General features: G+C 37.8%; 3 protein-coding genes across 5 annotated transcripts; all 3 read left to right on the forward strand.

The window, feature by feature from the left end:
• The first annotated feature begins 1845 nt into the window (after positions 1 to 1845).
• LOC111469741 (histidine kinase 2-like) lies at positions 1846 to 12694 on the forward strand. Its single transcript, XM_023115138.1, has 15 exons — positions 1846 to 2986; positions 3999 to 4274; positions 5005 to 5490; positions 5653 to 5928; positions 6220 to 6389; positions 6503 to 6715; positions 6832 to 7018; positions 7132 to 7183; positions 7272 to 7501; positions 7602 to 7700; positions 9380 to 10047; positions 10120 to 10626; positions 11585 to 11959; positions 12038 to 12180; positions 12256 to 12694. Exons 1-13 carry the CDS (start codon positions 2672 to 2674, stop codon positions 11826 to 11828), a joined length of 3723 nt encoding a protein of 1240 aa, XP_022970906.1. The 5' UTR covers positions 1846 to 2671; the 3' UTR covers positions 11829 to 11959; positions 12038 to 12180; positions 12256 to 12694.
• A 2681-nt stretch (positions 12695 to 15375) lies between these two features.
• On the forward strand, positions 15376 to 17324 carry LOC111469899 (glucan endo-1,3-beta-glucosidase 12). Its single transcript, XM_023115366.1, has 3 exons — positions 15376 to 15548; positions 15634 to 15885; positions 17187 to 17324. The coding sequence occupies exons 1-3, from the start codon at positions 15476 to 15478 to the stop codon at positions 17219 to 17221; spliced, it is 360 nt and encodes a 119-aa protein (XP_022971134.1). The 5' UTR covers positions 15376 to 15475; the 3' UTR covers positions 17222 to 17324.
• Positions 17325 to 21138: 3814 nt separating this feature from the next.
• Positions 21139 to 24480, forward strand: LOC111469787 (scarecrow-like transcription factor PAT1). Of its 3 annotated transcripts, none has more exons than XM_023115212.1 (3): positions 21145 to 21241; positions 21635 to 21749; positions 22572 to 24480. In XM_023115212.1, the coding sequence occupies exon 3, from the start codon at positions 22681 to 22683 to the stop codon at positions 24289 to 24291; it is 1611 nt and encodes a 536-aa protein (XP_022970980.1). In that variant the 5' UTR covers positions 21145 to 21241; positions 21635 to 21749; positions 22572 to 22680; the 3' UTR covers positions 24292 to 24480. The 3 variants fall into 3 exon arrangements, with proteins under 3 accessions (XP_022970979.1, XP_022970980.1, XP_022970982.1); XM_023115214.1 differs by having other exon boundaries at positions 21179 to 21241; positions 21662 to 21749; XM_023115211.1 differs by lacking the exon at positions 21635 to 21749 and having other exon boundaries at positions 21139 to 21241.
• The last annotated feature ends 1454 nt before the right edge of the window (positions 24481 to 25934 follow it).

The raw sequence follows: 25934 nt of genomic DNA on the forward strand, positions 1-25934 counted from the left end.
CTATGAAAACTATGAGAAAATTTTATGAGTTTGTTTAGTTATTTTTGTTTTTTTGTTTTTTTTTTTAAATTAGTGACTATTTAATGATTTTTTTATTACAAAATATAAATGTCATTGCCAAAAAAAACTTATACATAAAATTTAATTTATAAATATAATTTTTGTTTTGTTAAATGTTTTGGTTTTTCTTTTTGGATTTTTTTTTAAAATTTTAAAACATGTCAACTAAAAAGAGTTTTTTTTACCTTTTATAAGAAATGTTTCGTTCCTTTCTTCAACTAATATAAGATCTCACAATCTACACCTCTTGGAGATGCAATGTTCTCACTGACATGCCATTCAGTGTCTAGTTATGATACCATTTGTAACAGTTCAAACTCATCACTAGCAAATATTATCATTTTTTGGCTTTTCCTTATGGGCTTCCCCTCAAGGAGAGGTTTTTATACCTTGTAATAAATGTTTCGTTTTCCTCACTAAACGGACGAGGGATCTCAATTATTGAAATTTTAATTTTTTTTCTTAGGAAAAATAATAAAATAATGATTTTATTTATATGTTAAAAAAAAAATGGGAAGAAGAATGTGAATACCAAGAGATTAGGGGTCAATTTATTTTTGTAGTTTTCTTTTTTGTGGTTGAAAATTGAAATTTGAATTAAAAAAAGGAAGAAATAAAATTCCCAAAATTGACCCACATAAAAGCTGAAATTTCATTCCAGCCACTGAAAGTGGACCAAATTGCAATTAATAAAATTGTTTAATTGAATCTGTTCCATTTATTCTCCAAAACAATATTTCTTGGAATTTCCTATTCAGGACTGGCACAAATGTCACATGCAAAGTAGACATTAATAAAATTTAAAATATTAAACCTAACATGACATTATTAATAAATCATAATACCTTAATTTATAAGGTCAAATATTATCTTAATCCCACTACATAAAGTGAGACATGTTTTATAAGGTTGTCCAAATACCCTAAACTCCAATGTTAAATTTAAATAAATAAATAAAATATATTATTTATTCCTGATTTTGATATATCAACCACCATAACCAAACAAAAGCTTCATTTATTTATTTATTTATATTGAAATTCATGGGATAAATTATATAAATTGGATCAAATAAAACTAAAATAAGGCTATTAATTTTTTTTTAATATTAAAAAGTTGGTGGGTTTTGTTATTCATCCAACATAATATTCATTTATTCCCACGTGAAATTAATTAGTTTTTATATATTGGATTTTTTTTTTTGTTCGAGAATATATGTCTCACTCAATTTGTTCATATGAGCTACAGTAAAACATGGTTAACTATGAAAGTATACTGTGTTGGTATAGATGTTAACTTTCATTCTAACTCTTTTCTAGTCATTCTATTTTCTTGTTCATCTATGTACTCCTCTTTTACTTGGTTCATTCTTGAACCATATTTTATTAGAAGAAATACTATTCGAATACTATTTGTAATGTCCCATACTCAGAATCTAGATTTTGAATCGGGGTTAAAATATTAAATGCTTTATTATAACGTCTTGAATCTTAAATAGCTAATCGAAGTGAGTTTGGTAGGGTAGTTTAATTCTAAAGACGACGAATTTGAATATGAATCTAGTGGGAAAAGAGAGATGGTTGAATTATAATTGATCAAAAGTGTGAATCTGTAAGCCTGCAGAGTGCAGCGGTAGAATACAAATTCCATCATCTTTAATCACTGGATGGTGCGGTCTCTTTCAAGTCTTTGCAAAGTAAAAGTGAAAAATAATGCAGAAGGACGAACAATAAGAGCTTGGGTGGACGACTGAAAATGGCTTGCTTAGCTGCTGTGGCCTAGCTGAGCTTTCACTCAGCTAAAAAGCAGCCCAAAATTCCACAACCCATTTGGAGAAACTTTGCCAAAGTCGAGGGGATTCTCTGCTTCTCTCTCTCTCTCTCTGTTCTTAAAGTTCAATTAATTAATCTGTTCTTAAGAGGGTTGATTTTGATCATAGCTTTTGTTTGCTTTTGCTTAACGTTCTTCACTGGATGATGAGATAATGATGTACCCACTTCGAGATAGAGAACAGGAGAGAGAAAGAGAGATAGAGAGAGAGAGAGGGTTTTACCCTCTTTTTCCCCCACTATCTGATCATTGATTCCAGTTGTTATAATTATGGAGGAACCATCTGGGTTTAACCTTCTTTGAATGAAAATTCCCCCCCTTCCCTTTCATCTTCCCCACCATCTTATCATTGATTCCAGTTAAATTCAGGCAGGAGCCAACCCGGTTGTTTTACCCCATTCACGAAAAAGCAGAGCAAAAAGAGAAGAAAAACCAGATGTTAGAGGAAAAGGGCCAATACTTCTCCCGCCCCTTTACTTGTTCACGTAATCGCTACTAAAATAACGACTGGGTTGTATCCAGTTTGTTGCCAACATGATTCGTACGAAGCTTTTCGTCGATTAACGCCAGTGGTTTCCGGATTCAAGGGATGAACAAGGTTCTTTGTTCTTTTTCTTGTTCTTTTTTCAAGCGGATTCTTCATGGGTTTGTGAAGAATCGATGGTATTTCTTTAATTTGTGTTGATTCTAGTTGAATTTGTGTTCGGTGGAGGAGTTTTATGTGGTGGGGTTGGTTTGGCGGAGCTGGGGTTTTCTCAAGCTCTTAAGGTGTTTACTTAGGATGTCTTTGAACTGCAAGTTTTCTATCTTTAATGGAAAGTTTCCAGCTGGGTTTAAGCTGAAGAAGGCTAAGGAACATCTATGTTTGTTAAATTCCACTGGAAAATGGAAGAAGAAGCTGTTCTGTCTTTGGATTTTTACTGTAGTTTTAGCTTTGGGCAGCTGGTTTTCCTTGCGTTCGTGTAATGTAAATAGTGGAACAAAACAGCAAATCTCGAACTTGTTTGATGAAGAAACTCAAACTTTGATGCGGCATTTCAATGTAAGCAAGAATCAGATTCAAGCTTTGACTGCCTTGTTATCTGAATCAGATCGGGTAAGTTTTCTTGCAGTTCAATTCTTTGGGATCCAATGATTATTGGTGAAGTTGTGTGCCATAAACAACATTGTTCTTTTTCTTCTTTGAGTATTTATTTTCAACTTTGGAGTTGGGACAATGTAAAAGGCTTAGGAATTGTGGAATTGATGATCTGAGGCAGGCTGTATTAGACTATTTGAACGAATTCATCAATTTTAAGTGAGGTAGAAATCATTGATATTCACTTCCAAGTTAGGAAACATCATGCTTGATGTGTTGTGCAATCTGTAAACCTGTTCATTTGTGAGATCCCACCTCGGTTGGAGAGGGGAACGAAACATTCCTTGTAAGGGTGTGGAAACCTCTCCCTAGTAGATGTGTTCTAAAAACCGTGAGGCTGACGGTGATATGTAACGGGTTAAAACGGACAATATCTGTTAGCGGTGGGCTTATGCTGTTACAAATGGTATTAGAGCTAGACACTGAGCGGTGTGCCAGCGAGGACGTTGGCCCCCAAGGGGAGTGGATTGCGAGATCCCACATCGGTTGGAGAGGGGAACGAAACATTTCTTACAAGGGTGTGGAAACCTCTTCCTAGCAGATGCGTTTTAAAACCGTGAGACTGACGGTGATATGTAACGGGCTAAAACGAACACTATCTGTTAACGGTGGGCTTGTGCTGTTACAAATGGTATTAGAGCTAGACACCGAGCGGTGTGCCAGCGAGGACGCTTGGGGGTGGATGTTGAGATCCACATCGGTTGGAGAGAGGAACGAAACATTCCTTATAAGGGTGTGGAAACCTCTCCCTAGTAGATGCGTTTTAAAATCGTGAGGCTGATGGCGATACGTTATCTGTTAACGGTGGGCTTGTGTTGTTATACCATTACATAGGATATAATCATATTACCAGTTCTGTCTTCGTAAACATACACCATGAATGTGCCTCATGTCATTCCCAGTTCATGTAACAGGAGGACAATTAGAGAATAACTGCGTTAAAAAGTTTACATTATCATGTTTGTTGCAGATGACATCCATGGGGTGCATCAATGATTTTGGATCTGACAAATCACAGTTGGATGGAATTGCCTGTACCCTGAGGTCACTGTACTGGGAGCAAGATTTGCACAAGCAGCATGTATGGGTTGAAGGAAGTGCAGATTCCAATGTTGGGCAGTGCCCAATTCGAACTGAGAAGGTCCCTGAAAATTCTGAACAATTATTCTCTGAGGACATAACTGTTCCATATGCTACAGACTTATCTGTCTCTTTACTTTCTTCAGGAAATCAGCTCTGTGGAAAGGTAGATAAGTCTTATATTGGAATTAGTAAATGTAATTTTCTGATCTTGAAAACTTCATCTTTCACAAACAGCAACACTTGAAGATCTATTATTTTAAACTTATGATTGTTATCATGGAGATCCCACATCGGTTGGGGAGGAGAACGAAACATACTTTATAAGGGTGTAGAAACCTCTCCCTAGCAGACGTGTTTTAAAAACCTTGAGGGGAACCAAAAGGGAAAGCCCAAAGAGGACAATATCTGCTAACGGTGGGCTTAGGCTGTTACAAATGGTATTAGAGCCAGCGAGGGGGTTGAGCCCCGAAGGGGGTGGACACGAGGCAGTATGCCAACAAGGACACTGGACCTTGAAGGGGGTGGATTGTGAGATCCTACATCGGTTGGGAGGAGAACAAAGCATTCTTTAAAAAGGTGTGAAAACCTCTCTCTAGTAGACACGTTTTAAAAACCTTTAGGGGAAGTTCGAAAGGGAGAGCCCAAAAAGGACAATATCTGCTAGCGGTGGGCTTGGATCGTTACACATTCCTTCTTGGAAGTTAATGTAGTACACCTTAGTATATTTATTCATTTCTTTTTATCTTTTGATAATCAAATAAATGCATCCCCAGTCTTTGAATTTTGATGACGATAAGCACAACTATAGTCAGTTCCTATGCAAAGAAAGTTAACTTTGACAAGTGCAAAAGATTTTTGAGTTGCTGACTAAACTTGCTTCTGGGCGTTATCAGATAATTGAACAAGCAGGAGTTCTAAGATACTTTATAAGAAAGCACTGGAAGAGTTTTTATAGTTTGTTGATTGGATGTTTTTCAGTCTTTCTTGGAGTGATATCATTCCAGAAAACATCTGGTTTCCATCTAAAAATGTGGAACAAAAAACATCCAAAGCCAAATCAGCCATTGGTTCATCCACAATGGGTCTTACAACGGAGAAAAAAACATCAACAAGTCAAAGATTCTCCTCAAGGAGCAGGAAAATGGCGGAAGGTGCTCCTAAGAATATTTATTGTATTCGGAATAATCGGGTCCATATGGCTATTTTGGTACCTGAACAAGACAGCCATTTTGAGAAGAGAAGAAACACTTGCAAACATGTGTGATGAGCGAGCTCGGATGTTGCAGGACCAGTTTAATGTTAGCATGAACCATGTTCATGCATTGGCCGTTCTTACCTCGACTTTCCACCATGGAAAACAACCTTCAGCTATTAATCAGGCAATTTTCTTTCTCCTCTGTTGTGCAATTTCTATACGAATATGAAAACTGAGTGATTTCAATAATCTTCATTGAAGAACAGTACTCATAATTCTTTTAAGCTTTAAGATTTTTCATTATCACGCATTTGATCTATAGTTTATTTGTGAATTCCTCTCTCAGAAAACATTTGGTGAGTATACAGAAAGAACATCCTTTGAAAGACCACTAACTAGTGGTGTAGCTTATGCTTTGAAAGTTAATCACTCAGAAAGAGAACAATTTGAGAGGATGCATGGATGGACAATAAAGAAAATGGAGACAGAGGACCAAACTCTTGTTCAAGATTGTAACCCAGAAAATTTGGAGCCTGCACCAATTCAAGATGAATATGCACCTGTCATATTTTCTCAAGAAACGGTCTCTCATATAGTTTCTATTGACATGATGTCTGGAAAAGTAAGTACCCTGGGGGGTTTGTGTGTTGAATACTCTTAAACCCAATTGATAGTTCTCTTTTCTTGGTTCTCTACTCCTTAAATGAATTCTGGTATGCTGCTGTATTCACTTCTAGCTTGTTAGGAAGACGGTGATCGTATATGCTTAACTTACTCTGGAGTTCCTTTGACCCTCCTTTTAATGGAGTGGACTTGTCATTATGCAAGCATAGTAAACGATTGGAGCATGGTTTTTGTATATTTCAGTCACTTCAATGACTTACTAATTCACATAAATGCGTCCGTCTTGTAGGAAGATCGTGAGAACATATTACGAGCTAGAGCTTCTGGAAAGGGAGTGCTTACATCTCCTTTTAAGCTTTTGAAATCTAATCACCTTGGAGTCGTCCTCACGTTTGCCGTCTATGACACTGACCTCCCACCAGATGCTACTCCTGAGCAACGTATCGAAGCTACTGTTGGGTAATTTTATTTCTCGAGAACTTCTTACTTCTGTGTGTGCTTTTCTTGAAAGTACTCTGTCATAGTTGACAAGCTGAACCTAATTGTCTTTCTTGAATTCATTTATTCACAAGTTATCTAGGTGCATCTTATGATATCCCCTCACTGGTGGAAAAGCTTCTGCATCAGCTTGCTAGTAAGCAGACAATTGTTGTGAACGTTTATGATACGACCAATCATTCCACACCCATTAATATGTATGGTTCGGATTTTTCCGACACTGGGCTACTGCATATTAGTAAACTTGATTTTGGGGATCCATTAAGAAGGCATGAGATGCATTGTAGGTAAGTCCCCTGCTGTGTTGACTTCATATCAGTATGGCTATTTATCTATAGGAATGCCGTTATCATGGAATTACTGTTGATTTCCCACGAGCTCAGAGCGTATACGTTGGTTACAGATTCAAGCATAAACCTCCACCTCCTTGGACAGCCATCAATTCATCGGTTGGCGTCCTTATCATTACCTTGCTGGTTGGGCATATTTTTCATGCAGCCATAAGTCGGATCACAAAAGTGGAGAATGACTATCACGAGACGATGTGGCTTAAAAGTCTTGCCGAAGCTGCTGATGTTGCAAAATCACAGGTGCATGTTTAAAACTCCAGATATTGTAGAGCGTGCTTTCTCTCCCGAGTCGTCCTTATCTAGAGACACATCTTTCAACATATACTGCATTACTGATGTATTGTCTTTTGCAGTTTCTGACAACAATTTCCCATGAGATCAGAACACCAATGAATGGTGTTTTAGGTAACACGAATGCTATTAAATCGAGAAGTTGGTGCTATGAATCTTCTCATTTCTATCTTGCATAACGATTCTTAATTACTTTATATAGGCATGCTGAAATTACTGATGGACACTAACCTTGATTCAAATCAACTGGATTTTGCCCGGACTGCTCACGAGAGTGGAAAAGATCTGATATCTCTTATAAATAAGGTTCTTGATCAAGCTAAGATAGATTCAGGAAGGCTTGAACTTGAATCTGTACCTTTTGATCTGCGTGCTATACTTGATAATGTTCTCTCACCTTTTTCTCTCAAATCCAATGATATGGGAATTGAGGTAAATTGGTCAATTTATTTCCTTCGTTTCATTCTGTAAATTGGTTTTTGGTGTTATTTTCCTTATGTGAAACTGCTTTTGTCCTCCCTTGCATGTGAAGTTGGCTGTTTATGTCTCTGATTTGGTGCCTGAAGTTGTCATCGGTGACCCTGGACGTTTTCGTCAAATAATTACTCATCTCGTTGGAAACTCGGTCAAGGTTAGACTTTATCTACAGCTACTTTGCTTTCTTTATCATCTGTAAGCCTCATTGACGCTGAATGACTAAATAGAACAACATTCTTTTGCTCATTTTTGACCACTTGTTTTTGTTCTTCTTTTGAAATTTGTTGATTTTGATGTTTCTTGTGAGATCTCACATTGGTTGGGGAGGAGAACAAAACATTCTTTATAAGGGTGTGGAAACCTTTCCTTAGCAAACGTGTTTTAAAAACCTTGAGGGGAAGCCCGAAAGGGAAAACCCAAAGAGGATAATGTCTATTAGTGGTGGGCCTAGGCTGTTACAAATGGTATCAGAGTCAAACACCGGGCAATGTGCCAGCAAGGAGGCCGTTCCCCGAAGGGGGTACGACACGAGGCGGTGTGCCAGTAAGGACACTGGGCCCCGAAGGGGGGTGGATTTGGTAGGGGTCCCACATCGATTGGAGAAAGGAATGAATGCCAGCGAGGACGTTGGGCCCTGAAGGGGGTGGATTGTGAGATCCCACATCGGTTAGGAGGAGAACGAAACACCCTTTATAAGGGTGTGGAGACTTTTCCCTAGCAGTGGGCCTGGGCCGTTACATTTCTAGTTCCTAACATTACCCTGTTTTACATGTTACTCAATACTTGAACATGGATTGTGTAAATTTGCTCGGCAAACGTGCACGAGTAGAGGTTGTTATGCATGATATTTCAAGGATTCCTTGTTTGATATTGTTACCATTTGCAAAATCCTCAAATCCGTGTTCACCAAAAAATCTGTCGATCTATCTTTTTCAACTGACGCAGCGTATGCTGCAACAATGCTATAGCTATAGTGTTATGTTCTTTGGAGCAATGACATTTTTGTTAGGAATTACGCCTCTCTATAATGGTATGATATTGTCCACTTTAAGCATAAGCTATCATGACTTTGCTTTTCTTTTCCTAGAAGGCCTCATATCAATGGAGATGTATTCCTATGATTATTCTCTTACTTAGCCAATGTGGGACTCCCTCCCAACAATCCTCAACAATCCTCCTCTCAAACAAAATACACCATAGAGTATCTCCTGAGGCCTATAAAGCCCTTGAACAGTCTCCCCTTAATTGAGACTCGACACCTTTCTCTGAAGCTCTCGAACAAAGTACACTCTTTGTTCGACACTTGAGTCATTTTTTTACAACATTTTATAAACTCACAACTTCTGTGTTTGACATTTGAGGATTCTATTGACCTGACTAAGTTAAGGGCATGACTCTGATACCATGTTAGAAATCACAAACCTCTACAATGGTATGATATTGTCCACTTTGAGCATAAACTCTCATGCCTTTGCTTTTGGTTTCCCCAAAAGGCCTCATACCAAGAGATGTATTCCTTACTTATAAACTCATGATCATCCTCTTAATTAGCCAATCTGGGACACCTTCCCAACAATCATCAACTATCTTTGCCTCTAAGTCTAGCATCATTAGTTGGTCTTCAAGAGTGACTGTTTTTTTTTTTTTTTTGATAGTTTTTAGTTTTCTTTTATTTATTGAAATGAGATTTGATTCAAGAGTTAACAATGACCTTAAAGTTTTTTGATGTTGGTCGACATGAAGCCCATTATTCAACCATGTATCCTGTTCAAAATCATGATGCCAATTTAAATTACATTTTGATGATGCCAAATTTATCCTGTTTTAATGCAGTTTACTCATAAAAAGGGACACATATTAGTCTCAGTGCATCTGGCTGATGAAGTGAGAGGCCCAGTTGATTTTATGGACATTGTGCTTAGACAAGGCACGTACTTAGCTGGAGATGCATCAAAGAATAGTTGTACTACATTCAGTGGGTTACCTGTGGTGAATAGATGGAAAAGCTGGGAGGATTTCAAAAAGTTCAGCAATACAAATGCGGTGGAGGAACCCAAAACTATTAAAATACTCGTGACCGTTGAGGATACAGGTGTAGGAATTCCCCGAAAAGCACAAAGCCGAATTTTCACTCCTTTTATGCAGGCTGATAGTTCCACTTCACGGATATATGGTGGCACTGGAATAGGATTGAGTATTAGCAAATGTTTGGTCGCTCTCATGGATGGGGAGATCGGGTTTGCGAGTGAGCCTGGTATAGGTAGCACTTTTTCATTTACAGTTTCTTTTCAGAAAGGGGAAACAAATTTTCTGGATACGAGACGGCCACAGTTTGATCTCGGTGTTATGGAGTTCCAGGGGCTAAGAGCTTTAATAATAGATAATAGCTGCATTCGAGCTGAGGTCACGAGATATCATCTGCAGAGGCTCGGGATTTCTGTTGATATAGCTCTGAGTGCAGAATCTGCTTATCAGTATTTATCTAATACTTCCAACACAAGGTAACTTTTATTAGTTTTGTTCATCTTGAGTGTAAAACTTTACTAATGCATTTCAATTATCGAAATCAACAGAGCATCGACGCAATTAGCCATGATTCTTATAGACAAAGATATTTGGGACAAGAAAGTGGGTCTGAAGTTCCATCTTCTGTTTAAAGAGCACGTTGATAGAAGTGTGACAAATCTCCAGATGAATACTCCAAAGCTCTTTCTTTTGGCAAACCCCATTAGCTCCAATGAGCTGAATGAACTTAAATCTTCTGGTCATGTAAATAATGTATTGATTAAACCTCTTCAGTTAAACATGTTGGTTAGTTGCTTCCACGAAGCCTTCGGGATTGAGAAGCGGAATCAAGTAATAGTTAAAAGACCTTCTACTCTTAAGAACCTGCTGAAAGACAAGCATATTTTGGTTGTGGATGACAATGCGGTTAACAGAAGGGTGGCAGAAGGTGCCTTGAAGAAATATGGAGCTGTCATAACTTGTGTAGAATGTGGAAAGGATGCGGTGGCTCTCCTCGACCCTCCACACGACTTTGATGCTTGTTTCATGGACCTCCAGATGCCTGAGATGAATGGGTAATTATCTTCGTGCTTTTTAATGAATTTGCTTTATAATCACTCAACACATTGCCTGTGAATAGACACACACGCATATGAGATTCCACATTGGTTGGAGAGGGGAACAAAACATTCCTTATAAGGGTCTAAGGGTGTGGAAACCTCTCCCTAACAGACGCGTTTTAAAATTGTGAGGCTGATAGTAATACGTAACAGGCCAGGGCGGACAATATCTATTAGTGGTGGGCTTGGGCTGTTACAAATGGTATTAGAGCCAGACACCGGGCGGTGTGCCAGCAAGGGCGCTAGGCCCCCAAGGGGGGTGGGTTGTGAGATTCTACATTGGTTGGAGAGGGAAACAAAGTATTTCTTACAAGGGTGTGGAATCCTCCCTAATAGAATTGTTTTAAAACCGTGAGGCTGATGATGATACGTAACAGGCCAAAGTGGACACAATATCTGCTAGCGGTGGGTTTGAGTTGTTACAAATGGTATCAGAGCCAAACACCAGGCGATGTGCAAGCGAGGACGCTGGGCCCCAAGGGGGTGAGTTGTGAGATCCCACATCTGTTAGGGTGGGGAACAAAGCATTTCTTATAAGGGTGTGGAGACCTCTCCCTAACAGACGCATTTTTAAAACCGTGAGGCTGACGGCGATACGTAACGGGCCAAAGCGGACAATATCGGCTAGCATTGGACTTAAACTCTTATAAAACATCCCATTCTTTGTCATGGTATTTCCAAGAATACTACAATAGGCTTCTAGAACTAGTATGGTTACTTCTTTTTTCAGCTGCCTAATTTGAGCAATTTAGTTCTCATCATTTGTTTCACTTAGCTGGTTCGATAAGGCGACACTCACTTAAACTAACAAATGAGCACTTCGTTCTCGTATTAAGGAAAAAAAGGCAAATTTCCTAGTAGATTTATGTTCACTTGCTGTAACCATGATGTGTATCACATATTATATACTCAGGTTTGAAGCTACAAGACAGGTTCGTGCTGTAGAAAGAGGGGTAAACGAGAAACTTACATCAGGAGAAGTGTCAACTGAGGACAATAAGGTTTATTGGCACACACCAATATTTGCTATGACGGCAGATTTAATTCAGTCTCTGTATGAACAGTGCCTGAAGTGTGGGATGGATGGTTATGTAGCTAAGCCATTTGAAGAAGAGCAACTTTATTCAGCTCTAGCATGCTATTTCGAGACTACTTGACACAGTACCGACGCAGCGACAATAACTGTTTCTTACTTCTCAGACCAAAGGGACACGTCTCGTGTGGTAGGACGATGGCTAGCTGGTGGATGGAGTTATCTGGTCGCATCCTTCTCATCTTTTAATTTGTGGTAAAATTCTGCTTTCTTTGAATCTTTTCCATTGTTCATTCACCATCTAAACGATTTCTTCTTTGTTATTTGTTTCAGGAATGACAACCATGATTCGGTAGTCTTAGCAATGGCGTACGGGAAAAGCGAGCAAACGATGCATAATCCATAGTTTTGCATTTTATCGTCTCCCGACAACGGCCATAAACTAACTGATGGCATCCGCCCTTGACTTCTCGTTGGTAAGTGCTTCCTTTTCCTTTTCGATTTGCCTAAGAAAGGCTGCATGATTTACACAATTCCTTATCTTGACATAGGTAGACTCAAATGTTATGATTTGCCAAACTCACTCATTTATGAACCCTGATGACATTTCATCTCGTCCGAGATGGCTTATCGAAATCATCCCTCATACTGCATAGGGGAAGATAAAATCTTCACAATTTATCGAGATTTTCCGAGCTGACTACGAATTATTCAACATTTTTCATTAGCTGTATGTAGTCTGACAGATTTAACAAAGTAGGAAGGATGTCGAATAATCAGAAACACCAGAAACCCCATTTGAAGGAAGGTGTGCTGCTGTTTCCAAGTACTTAGATTTGAAAAATATTGTATATTCCCATGTATACAACAATTTGGCTTTAAGTTATGCAGTTGCTGTTGTTACCTATGCAATGTTCTGTTCTGTTGTATATTTGTATATCATTTCTGTAAGCCTGCAATGTAGCAAAAGAGTAGTAGATGATCACTTTTGTCATTCTCCACTTATCACTTTTATTGCATCTTCAACTTGAGTTATGATTCTCTTTTATTTGTTTTACTTTTATGTCTAATCTGAGAAAGGGTTCGTCTGGTAACCGCCCAAGTCCATTGCTATCAGATATTGTCTATTTTAGGGTTTTCCTTTTGGATTTTTTCTTAAGATTTCTAAACGCGTATGCTAGAGAGAGATTTTCACACCCTTATAAAGAATGCTTCGTTCTCCTAGTTGATGTAAGATCTCACAATCTACCCCATTTGAGGCTCAGCATCATCGCTAGCACTCTTTCCTTTCTCTATTTGACGTGAGACCCCCCCCCCCCCCCCCCCCCCCCCCCCCCCCCCCCCCCCCCCCCCCCCCCCCCCCCCCCCCCCCCCCCCCCCCCCCCCCCCCCCCCCCCCCCCCCCCCCCCCCCCCCCCCCCCCCCCCCCCCCCCAATCTTCTCCTTTCAAGCCCAGCGTCCTTGTTGACATACCATCTCGTGTACACCCTTCTTCAGGGCTTAGCCTCTTCACTGCTCGATGTTTGGCCTGATATCATTTGTAACAGTCCAAGCCCACTGCTAACAAATATTGTTCTCTTTAAGCTTTTCCTTTCGGGCTTTCCCTCAAGTTTTTTAAAACGTGTTTGTTAGGGAGATGTTTCTACACCTTTATAAAGAATGCTTCGTTCTCCTCCCAACCGATGCGGGATCTCACACCTCTACTAACTACTGAATACTAAGATGATTCAGGCTTCAGCACTAGAAAGTAGAATTAAGCATTTTTTGATACTTCCCATTAAAATAAAAGTATGTTATGTGGATATTAAGCAGCGGGTCGAGGATAGGGATGCGAGGTTGGGGATGCACTCTCTGTCTCCGTCCTCGATGCCACAAAGAACTTTGTTTCATTCTCTGTGGTCCCATTCTCTAATATAGAGAATTGGAATCACGAGGGAGCTCTAATCTCAATCCACATTTGGCCAATCTTATCTGTTCTTTGAGATTTGATGTGAAAAACAATTACGCACTGAAACATATACTGTTTTCACTTCCAAAATCATGATTTCTGTTAAGGATATTTAGTAATAAATTATAGTTTACCATATATATTATATTTGATATTTTATTATAAGGCAAATATTAGATATTTGCCTTATTATCATAGGTATCTTTCTATTTATTGTTATTTCCATTTATTACTATTTCCATATCCTTGTAATTCATTAGATTATAAATAAGATAACTTTCACACTATTTAGGTGTGGTGGATTAAGCAAACATTTACATGGTATCAGAGCCCTCTCGGTTTAACAACCCCGATCCTTTCTTTTCAATGGCTTTTGAATCCTCTAATCTTCTTCTCCACCACCCCTGCTGGTTTTGACGCCGCAGGGGCAGTCTTCATGGCTGCCGTAGTCGGAGCCGATTGATTACTCTTCGGCTCCACCCTATTGACCTCCAAATCACCTTTTGTCATACTCTGTACATATAACCTCACCTTTTCCAACCAAATCGGTTTTCCCCTTGGCCAATATAGTCTCTCTCATTTTCTTCCCAATCAACCTTCATCCTTCACATAAACCCTAACCTAAACCTATCAACCTTTTGCAGAGATTTACCTTCGGAATCTGGGTGCCGCACTGGCCTATTCGCCAACCAAGTTGCCGCCGCCCTTCCTGCCAAAATTGGCTTCTTCGCCCGATGAGGCGACTCTTCCGACTGCCCTTCTCGCCAAAATTGGCTCCTTCGCCCAATGTGGCGACTCTTCCGGCTTCAACATTGTCTTTGTCCCTTGCTCTAGGTTTCCCCTTCTACTTCTTGGGGTTAGAAATATTCTCACCAGAGCCAAGGCAGCATCGTCGCTAAGCGACAATCCCTCTTCATGGGTTAGACATATTCTCGCCGAAGCCAAGGCAGCATCGCCGCTGAGCGGCGATCCCTCTGCAAATTTTTGATGGCCAAGAACTGGGTTGTTAGCATCTTCATGAAAAGTGTTTCTCAACCTCTTTGAATTTTTCAGATTCAAGCTTCACGTTCGTTTAAATCCGACGCTTAGCTTGCGGTGGGGTGTTAAGGATATTTAGTAATAAATTATAGTTTACCATATATATTATATTTGATATTTTATTATAAGGCAAATATTAGATATTTGCCTTATTATCATAGGTATCTTTCTATTTATTGTTATTTCCATTTATTACTATTTCCATATCCTTGTAATTCATTAGATTATAAATAAGATAACTTTCACACTATTTAGGTGTGGTGGATTAAGCAAACATTTACCTTAGCATAGCTTTGTTTGTACAAAACAAACTCTATTTTATATGGAAAATCAATTGCTTTGCTCGATTAATTGTAAGTAGAAACATCAGCACATGGCCTAGCAGCGCATCAGCACATGGCCTAGCAGCGCATAGACAGATGCGTTCTAAGATGTCACTGTTTGTGGCCATTCTATTTTCTTACTCGGATAGATTACTCTGTTTTTGCTAGGGAGCCTGCTTGGTAAATGACCTATATAATAGATATATATAGTAAAAAGCTAGTAAAGCTATATATATGGTAGATAGTTATATATAGTAGATGGTTATGTATAGTAACCTAAACCATATATATATATATACCATCAAATCAAATAGAAATAGAACTTTGAAAATGTACTTTTGTATTCTCTTACGATCCTTTAGCTAGAGTTCTCCTTGCATTTTTTTCAATATCCTGTTCTTTGTGTTCATCTCGATCGAGTGTGTGTTGTTGTGCGATCCTAACATCTTTCTGTTTCTCTGCCATGGCTGCTCTGTGGACGGGTACCCTGCTCACTCTGGCTCTGCTATTACTGTCCACAATTCAGCATAAAGCAGGTAACCACCAATGCCCATTTGAAATTTCAAGTCAATAAATGCTTAGTTTTATGAAACTTACTTCCAGACAATGAACTCTGAGTAGGTGGGGAGTTTGAGCAATGGTGTATAGCAGACGAGCAGACCCCAGATGATGAACTACAGATGGCTTTGGATTGGGCTTGTGGAAGAGGAGGCGGCAACTGCAGCAAAATCCAACCAAACCAGCCTTGTTTTAACCCAAATACAGTGAAAGATCATGCTTCATTTGCCTTCAATGCTTACTTTCAGAACTTCAAGCATCAGGGTGGATCCTGTTTCTTCAAAGGAGCTGCCATCATTACAGAGCTGGATCCTAGTAAGCCTCCACTTTCACTTTCTACCATCTTTATCATTATCTTTCTTTCTGGTAAATTGCAAAAGTCACCATGGCCATGCTTCTTCAAGGAGTTGTCAGATGTTGGAGAGGAAAACGAAACGTTCCTTATAAAGATGTGGAAACCTCTCCCTAACAAATGCATTTTAAAATCGTGAGGTTGATAATGATATGTAACGGGCCAAAGTGGATACTGTTGGCCAGCAGTGAGTTTGAGTTATTACAAATGGTATTAGAGCTAGGCACCGAGCGGTATGCCAGCGAAGACACTGGGCCCCTAAGGGGGGTGGATTGTGAGATCCCACATCGGTTGGAGAGAGGAATGACATTCCTTATAAGAGTGTGGAAACCTCTCCCTAATAGATCGTTTTAAAACCGTGAGACTGATAACGATACATAACTGGCCAAAGTGGATAATATTTGCTAACGGTGAGTTTGAGCTATTACAATTGATATTAGAGTTGGCGCCGAGCGGTGTGCCAGCGAGGACGCTAGGATCCCAAGAGGGTGGGCTGTGAGATCGCACATCGGTTGAAGAGGGGAATAAAACATTTCTTATAAGGGTGTGGAAACCTCTCCTTAGTAGACGCATATTAAAACAACTATACATAATGGATCGAAGCGGACAATATCTACTAGCGGTGTGCTTGGGTTGTTATAACGATGCATTTGTCTTTTTACATTATTGAGAGGACAACGTGAACCCATGTGGAAGCCATGAAGCATGTTGGATTTGATTATGTTTTACTTCCATTTTCTTCATTTCTATTAACAATGATTATGAACTAAAATATTAGAAAGTAAGTTTAAGCTTAAAAGAGTGACTTCGTTTCATTATTACCTCGAGCTCCTCAAAGATCGTTGTTAGTCTAATTTATCATTATTTTAGTCTAGGCTCGATTTTTTGAAAACCTAGCCGGGTTTATAAACTTAGTTTTCAAAAACTAAATAGTTATCGAACGAAACGTCCCCATTTATCTCTAAGCTGAATTGCCCCTCTAGCCTCGTTCTCATTGTAATGAAATTGAAACAGAAAGGAAAGATAGTTCACATCGATCGATATCTTTCTCGTGCTTCCAAAAGCCGAGACTTTTTTTTTTTTTTTTAGTTCAACAACTTGTAGGGTGGAAGATTTAAATGTCTAATATCTTATTATATGCTTTGATTGGTTAAACTATGCTAAAGTTGATTGATAAAGTCGAAATTGTTTATTAGTTGTGTATATCGATGAGCATGATTAGTTGTACTCGAGTTTTTTTTGTCTTATACATGTTTTGGTGCAGGTCATGGCTCTTGCCAATACGAGTTTATTCCATAGTGAGAAGTAGAATCAGAAGAGATCACTATTTCTACCACTTAGTTGTTTATGATATCTATGTAAACTGACAAGATAGTCTCAATCGCTTATAGAGCTTCGATCCTTTATTATTTTCAAAACTTTACTTTATTATTTTTTTAACGTTGATTAAAGTAGACAAAAAAAAAAAAAAAAAAAAAAAAAAAAAAAAAAAAAAAAAAAAAAAAAAAAAAAAAAAAAANAAAAAAAATAGGAGTAGACATCAAACTGTGTGTCATCCAAGATGTTGGGCCTCAAGGGAGTGGACCTCTCCCTAACTAATGCGTTTAAAACGGTGAGGTTGATGACTATACATAATGGATCAAAGCGAACAATATTTGCTAACGGAAGGCTTGGACAATAACAGACTCGTTGGATAAATGTTAGCTTTTGTGATTTTTTTTTTTTGTCTCTAACGGTTTAACGGTAAATTCTTACAACTCAAATAAGTCTCGTAACGATAGAACTAATTCTAATCTAATGTATAAAATTTAAATTAGGTTAGTTCAGTTTCAACGAGTTTCAATCAAAACTCATATGTTATCTGTCGTAATTGTTTAGTAGAGTAAGTACTGCCCTTTAATATTACCTGAATTTAGTTTCTAAATTTTCGAATATAAAATTGAAATGAGAAGACAAGACGTTCGGCTAATTGTGTACGAACTTTGAAACTTTAGTAACTAGAGACAACTTAGAATTTCGAGAGACAAGATGAGAATCAAAGACATGGAGATGACAACAAAAAATAAAAGGTCCCACGAGTTACCCTAAATGCTCAACAAAACGTGTAAATAGAGGTCATGTTTGGAGCTTGAGATGAGATAGGGAGACAAAAAGGAATAAAGAACCTTTAATATTCATAAGACTATACGACCAGATCTGAAGACAATGATAAAGTTCAAAACAATATTTGTCACCTCGTCCCTTCCTACTAACATAGAAACAAATTCTCGTAGTATAAGAGTCTCTACGTGAATATCTTCACGATCAAGCTGAATTAGAACACTACTCGAGTGGAAATGGTTCAACCCACATGCATCATTTGATTGAAGCACTTTAGTCTAATCGTCTTGAGCTCCGCTCAAGAGAAAGGTCTATGTTCCTACAACGATTTTGATAAGAACTGAAAACTCGATCTCGAAAAGGTTCAAAACTTCCCGAAAAGGTTGAACATGGTCGGGTAAGGTTGGTTCTAAAAGTCAAAAAGTTGTTTATATTAGTTTATTTTTCATGGAAGTTCGTAAAATTATGACACGAAGTTAAGCTTTGTTCTTGCTCACCCCACCAAAATTGTCATTTTTTGGGTGCATGCCATGCCATGCCATGCGTGCATTTATGTTTGTCTTTGTGGCGCCCACCTTATGTATAATTAATCCTTGAATCTTGGGAGGGACACTGTGCCAATTGCAATGGCTCTCTAATATTATTGAATATTTTTTTCTTATTCTCACCTTCACTATAAGAACGAGCGAGCGAGGTTGTGTCGTGTACATAGTTCCCTTCGTTGAATTAGAAATTTGACAAATACGTTGTTTTAAGTGAAACATTGTAGAAACAAGTTTCCGACACGTGCACCAATGAAATCTTTAACAATCATTGTACAACCATTTTTGACATCCACCCTTATAATAAATGTTTCGTTCTTCTCTCTAATCGATATGAGATCTCATAATCTACCCCCATTGAGATTTCAATGTCCTCTTTAGCACACTGCCCCATGTTTGACTCTGACACCATTTGTAACAACAGCCCAAGCTCATAGTTGACAAAAATTGTTTGTTTTGGTCCGTTATGTATTGTCGTCATCCTCACATGTTTATAATGGTTTCATTCTCCTCTCCAACAGATGTGAGATTTCACTTCGAAGTAATCTTTATGTAATTATTTTAGTTCAACCAAATCTCTGAAATTTTGAACGATAATAAATATATATGGAATTTGAATAAGGCCGTTCACAAACAAGTGTAAATAATTGGACAATAGAAAAGTTAATTAAATTGTCCATGTTTTAATGATTAATTGATATGCGTCATGACCATATTATTTACTTATCTTGAAACGCAAGCAGACTACTATTTCTACATATCAATACTGATCCAACTAAATCTAAATACACTTAATTTTGGAGTACTTATTACTGAGCCACTAAAAAAAGTGATACGTAAATATTATTCACTTTGGTCCATTATGTATCACCGTCAATCTCATGATTTTAAAACGCGTCTTCTAGGGAGAGGGAAACGAATCATTCTTCCTCTCTCCAACCGATTAGGGATCTCACAATCCACCCTCTTTCGGGGCAACATCCTCACTGACATATATTGCTCGGTGTCTAGTTCTAATACCATTTGTAACAACTCAAACTCACTTCTAGCAAATATTGTCCACTTTTGCCCAATTACGTATTACTATCAGTCTCATGATTTTAAAACACGTATGTTAACGAGTGATTTCCACATTCTTATAAAAAGTCGTTTTGTTCTCTTCTCCAACCAATGTGAGATATTATAATAACTATCAATTCTTTCTTAACCATCGTCTTATTAAAATCACTCTTATCTAGATGAAGTTTAACGGTCTGAAGTAAAGAGAAAAGGAAAAAGATTAGGCGCATAAATTTCATGAATTAATCCTTGTTCTAGAAGGATATCTAGATATGATTAGGGCTATATTGGGAATATAATCAATATCCTATGCTATTTTGGCACGCGCATAAAGTGATATGACAAAAACAAATAAGAAAAATTGATTGGAGGAGAAAATTATTTGAGTGGGAATTAAAATTAAATTGCATGTTTGTGGTGGGATATTTATTTAGAAGAAAAAAAAAAAAAAAAAAGAAGGTTAGGTGCATTGAAGCTAAATATTTTGATATTGTCCTATGTGTATTTGCACATGAATTGAATATATAATTACAAGCATCCAATGAAAAATCAAATCAAATCTAAATCAATTGATTCTCCATTTTTTTTTTCTTCTTTTAATTTCTCTCTCTTTCTTGCCTATTTGGTTGATGTGACCTTACTTTATTTTTATTTTTAAACTTTCGAACGCGACAAAAAGTGAAGCCACCCAAAACGAAGAGGAGCATATAAAAGAAAATTTGGGATGAAAACAACCAAATAGTTGGTTCAGTTGGATCCACTCGAAATTTTAAGTTGGTTCAGTTGGTAACCCAAACTACTCGAATGGAGTTCACGATGTTCATTTTTTTAATTATTAAAAAATTATATTTATTTATTTAAAATCTCATACGATCACTAGCTAGCAGTTCATAAATTATAAAGTTATTCATGAATTAATAATAATAATAATACTAAATAAATCAATAAATTAAAACTAAACCTTATCTTATGACATGACTTTTTTTCTATTAAAAAATTAAGGGATTGGCCCACGTGTAATCTTTTATCCAATCCACATAATAATAATAATTATTATTATTATCATTATAATAAATTATAATAAATCCAGCAAAAATTTATAAATTGAAATTAAATCACTCCATGCCAAGAACATGGGATGGGTCTTGCATCCAAAGTCAAGTTATTCCCTTTGCTCTAAAATTTTAATTGAATATAATATTTAAAATTAAAAAAATAAATAATTTTACCATTGAATTATTGAATTTCTTGAACTAATTTGACTAACTTTTTAGCGTTTGAATTTTTCATATTCTAAAATTTAAAAAATAATTAAGAAGTTATAAATTAATATACTCTTTTTAATATTTAATTACATCAATTAATACAAACTAAATTTAAGTGTAATGAGAGTTAAACCTTTTGTAATTATGATTATTTAAGAGTAAAAGTATTATTTTTTGGAGGGTATTTTCGTAACTGCACACAACTAGGTGACAAAAATGGCGATTGCAGTTTCGCACTCGCTCTGTTAAATACTTCTCAGGCGGTTCGCAGAGGACTCCCCCTTCGCTATTCTCTCTCTCTCAAAATGACTCTGGTTTGAAGTGAACTCCAGCCGGAAGATTCTTCAAGCGAGGTGAGTTTAACAATTTGCTTCATTATGATGAACCTATGATATTCTTCTCGTTGAGTTTAATTCGATGTAACTTCTGGGAATCACAAGTGTTTGTTTGATGTTTTGTGGAATCTGTTCTTCATTTGTTTGTAGGTATTTGCATTTTCTTGTCTGATTTAGTATTGTTGCTAAAGGATTTGGATGGAAATGGGAATTCTTGGCTTAAATTGGCTGCCATTCTGTATTTATGCTCTGTTTTCTTTGTAGCATTTTTGTGGAGGTCGATTCCTTGAACAATTTTTCTCTCATATTTTCTGCTGTGTAACGAATTAAGTTGTTAGAATGGTTTCTTACTGTTTGTTTGTTCGTTCATGACTCTCTCTTTACTTTGCGAATTGGGTTTGAATTTTCTAGGGATTAATGGTAGATGTTATGAAACAGTATCGAATTCCGATGCTATCGGTTTCATGTGTGAATAGCTAAAGTTGAATGATGATCTGGTGGCGGATATAGACGAATACGTGGAAAGGTATGATCATGAGTCACCAAACTGATTTAAAATATTCCTTCATGATTTTTAAATTGCTTTTTCTTAAGTAGAAAGTATAAAGTATAAAGTATAAATTTGATTTCTCTAAGTTGTAAGTTCGGATGATTATTTGGACTGACAGGATTCTCTTAGCAATTTCTCTGTTTTCAACTGTGATCTAATGGATGAATCAAACTTGAAAAATGTCTTCCTTGGTGTTCCTTGCTAGTTTTCATCCTTTTTGTAAACTATCTTGTGTATTGACTATTGTGAGAACCGTCGGTTGGAGAAGAGAATGAAACATTCCTTATAAGGGTGTGGAAATCTCTCCTCACAGAGCATCTTAAAAACTTTGAGGGGAAGCTCGAAAGGAAAACCCCAAAGAGGACAATATCTGCTAGTGGTGGGTTTGAACTGTTACAAATGGTATCAGAGCCCGACGCCAGGCAATGTGCCAGGACGCTGGCCCTAAGGGGGTGGATTGTGAGAACCCATATCGGTTGGAGAGGAGAACGAAACATTCCTTATTCCTTTTAATAAGGGTGTAAAAAACCTTTTGTACCCCCTAATTTTGAGTTCTCTTTTTATGGGTCTGCTTGGTGCTAATATTTTTATAGGTTGAATTGAGAGAATCTGTGGCAGCTTGAGTTAGATGGCTTGAGCTTGTTTGAACTTTGAAGTATGCTATCTATCTTATGTTTGTTGGCTTCTGCTGGACTTTAGATCAGTAATAAACTCATATGAGAATGACTGTTTTGAGTCGATATGTTATCCGATGCTGTCATGGGTACCCATGATGCTGATTTCGGTTCATATGTGTAGTAACATAGGATAAAGATTTGGAAAACGGCAGCTCTTGGTGAAAGGATCTTGAATACTCTTAGCTTCTGTGGAGATAAAAGCAGTCCTGTTCAAGTAGACGCTTTGTAAAATGCAAGCTTCTCAGCTTTATAGAGGTCAACATATGTCGAAAAGACTGTGTTATCAGCCACTTCAAGGAGTGGATGCCTACTGTGTCTCCCAATTTCAAACTTTAGGTCGCCAATTATATACCAATGCTGGCAACGAAAGAGCTCAGTTCAATCTTCAAGACATCAGTGATCGGTACTGCACTTTGGAGTCGTCCTCAGGAAGCCACGGCTATGCAAATCACAACTCGACGTCGACGACCATCACTTTCTCATCCAATGGGAGTCCTTCTGATCAGCATAATTCCCCTGACAATACGTATGGCTCACCAGTAAGCGGATCCTGCATAACAGATGATATTAGTGATTTTAGGCACAAACTGCTGGAATTGGAAACTGTGATGCTTGGCCCTGATTCTGATATTGTTGATAGTTTTGATAGTTTCTACCAGGAAGGAACTGAAAATTCAGAAGTGGGAAGTTGGGGACAAGTGATGGATGCAATCACTAAAGGGAACTTAAAAAAGATCCTAATAGCTTGTGCTAAGGCCGTGTCCGATAATGATGCCTTAATGGCACAATGGCTTATGGATGAACTGCGCAAGATGGTGTCGGTTCGGGGTGAACCGATGCAGAGATTGGGAGCTTATATGTTGGAGGGGCTGGTTGCACGGTCAACCTTCTCAGGCAGTAGCATCTATAAATCTTTGAGATGCAAGGAACCAGCAAGCATGGAGCTCCTCTCTTATATGCATGTTTTGTACGATGTTTGCCCGTATTTCAAATTTGGATACATGTCTGCAAATGGTGCCATTGCAGAAGCCATGAAAGATGAAGATAGAGTACACATCATTGATTTCCAAATCTCTCAGGGTACTCAATGGATCACTTTGATTCAAGCTTTTGCAGGCAGGCCTGGTGGACCGCCTCACATTCGTATAACCGGCATAGATGATCCTGCATCAGCTCACGCTCGGGGAGGCGGCCTAGATATCGTAGGGATGAGGCTTTCTAAGTTAGCAAAGTTATTTAATGTCCCATTTGAGTTTCACTCGGCTGCCATCTCTGGCTGCGACGTTCAGCAGAAAGACTTGGGAATTCGACGAGGGGAGGCTTTAGCAGTGAACTTTGCATTCATGCTACACCATATGCCAGATGAGAGCGTAAGCACCGAAAACCATCGAGATCGGCTATTGAGGCTGGTTAAGGGTCTGTCTCCAAAGGTAGTGACGCTTGTTGAACAAGAATCCAACACGAACACCGCTGCATTCTTTCCCCGGTTCATCGAAACGCTGGATTACTACAACGCCATGTTTGAATCAATCGACGTTACTCTTCCAAGGCAGCACAAGGAGCGAATCAACATCGAGCAGCATTGTCTAGCCAGGGAAGTTGTCAACATACTAGCATGTGAAGGGGCAGAGAGAGTAGAACGACACGAGCTACTCGGAAAGTGGCGACTGCGATTCTCAATGGCAGGATTCACTCCCTACCCATTAAGCTCTTTGGTGAATGCTACCATAAAAACGTTATTAGATAACTATTCTAACAGGTATAGGCTTGAAGAGAAAGAAGGGGCTCTATATCTAGGCTGGATGGATAGGGATTTGGTTGCTTCTTGTGCATGGAAGTGAAAATGTAGCCATGGTTTACAGGAACTAGCCATTAGAAACCAAGGGGGGCGCATGTTTTTTTGAGTTCCATTAGATGCTGAGACAAAACGTACACTTGTCTTTAACAAAATGTATTGCCAAGAACTTTCCTTGTCTGGTGATGGTAAATGTTTTCTATATGTATGCTATGTTGGGATGAGTTAACTTTCACGAAGGGTAGTAGCGTTTCTGTCTTGTATGACTAACCTACATAGACACTGTTGTTAGTTTAGATTTGGGGTTGTTCTCGTTATGTTCAGTAGCGTTCTGTCTGGTATGACTAACCCACATAGACACTGAAGTTGGTTTAGACTTGGAGTTGCTCTCGTTATGTTCAGTTAGATTATTTACCTGAGACACTTTGTGAGATCCTACATCGGTTGGAGAGGAGAATGAAACATTGAAACATTTCTTATAAGGGCGTGGAAACTTCTCCTTAGCAGACGCATTTTAAAATCGTGAGACTGACGACAATGAGTAATGAGTCAAAATGGACAATATCTATTAGGGATGGGCTTAGGCTGCTATAAATAGTACTAAATGGACAACATCGAGCAGTGTACCAGTGTACAAGAGGGGGTGGATTATGAGATCCCACGTCGGTTGGAGAGGGGAACAAAACATTTCTTATAAGGTGTAGAAACCTCTTTCTAGCATATGCGTTTTAAAACCGTGAGGCTGACAACAATATATAACGGGTCAAAGCTAACAATATCTGTTAGCGGTGAATTTGGGCTGTTACACATTTTGTTGGGATAAACTTGGCTATATCATGTGGTCCCCAACTAACATCTAGTGGCACTTGGTTTACCATAATTGATTCACATAGATACCATATCGTTAACACGACTCTTTATGAGAAACACTCGCACTCTTTATCAACACCAATTAAGAAGAGATTAAAAACAATTCGTAGAATGCTACAAAACTTTGTTTTGCTTGAAACGGCTTGAAATTTCATGGGATAAAACTCAAGATATCTTTATTTCTAAAATACTTAAATCATTTTTACGAGATATTATATTTATTTCAATAATAAATTAAATCGATTGCACTTCTAAAATGATTTAGCTAGAATAAAGTTATGGCTATCAAACAGGCCCCGACCCAACAAATACGTTAGTTGTAGTAGCAACTCTTGAACGCCGAGTTTAATAAGTCGGGTAGTTATACGAACCATCATGAAAAAAACAAAATTGTACAATACAATCATGTGAATGGGTTGCATAGATTGAATGACTCAATTTCATGGGCATAGGCAACCCATGAAATCCGCTTCCTCCATGCGTGAACCTCTTCAATTTCTACACCTTTTTCAACGGATTTTTCTGTACAAACATTATTAAAAGTTTTATAATTAAAAAAAAAAAAAAAAAAAAAAAAAAAAAAAAAAAAAAAAAAAAAAAAAAAAAAAAAAAAAAAAAAAAAACCACATAAAAACTTCACGCGACTTCTAATTCAATTAAAGTTGCTCCCATACTGAATTTTTAAAGAGTTCTTTTTTAATATTTTAATTTTATAATTAATAATTCCCCACTTATTTTATATTTTTCAAAATTCACGAATCCACCTGCACAAAATTAAAATTTATTTAAAATTTAATAAATTAATTATAGATGGGAGTA

The sequence above is a fragment of the Cucurbita maxima genome, unplaced genomic scaffold, assembly GCF_002738345.1.
Source record: "Cucurbita maxima cultivar Rimu unplaced genomic scaffold, Cmax_1.0 Cma_Scf00041, whole genome shotgun sequence".
Lineage (NCBI taxonomy): Eukaryota > Viridiplantae > Streptophyta > Magnoliopsida > Cucurbitales > Cucurbitaceae > Cucurbita > Cucurbita maxima.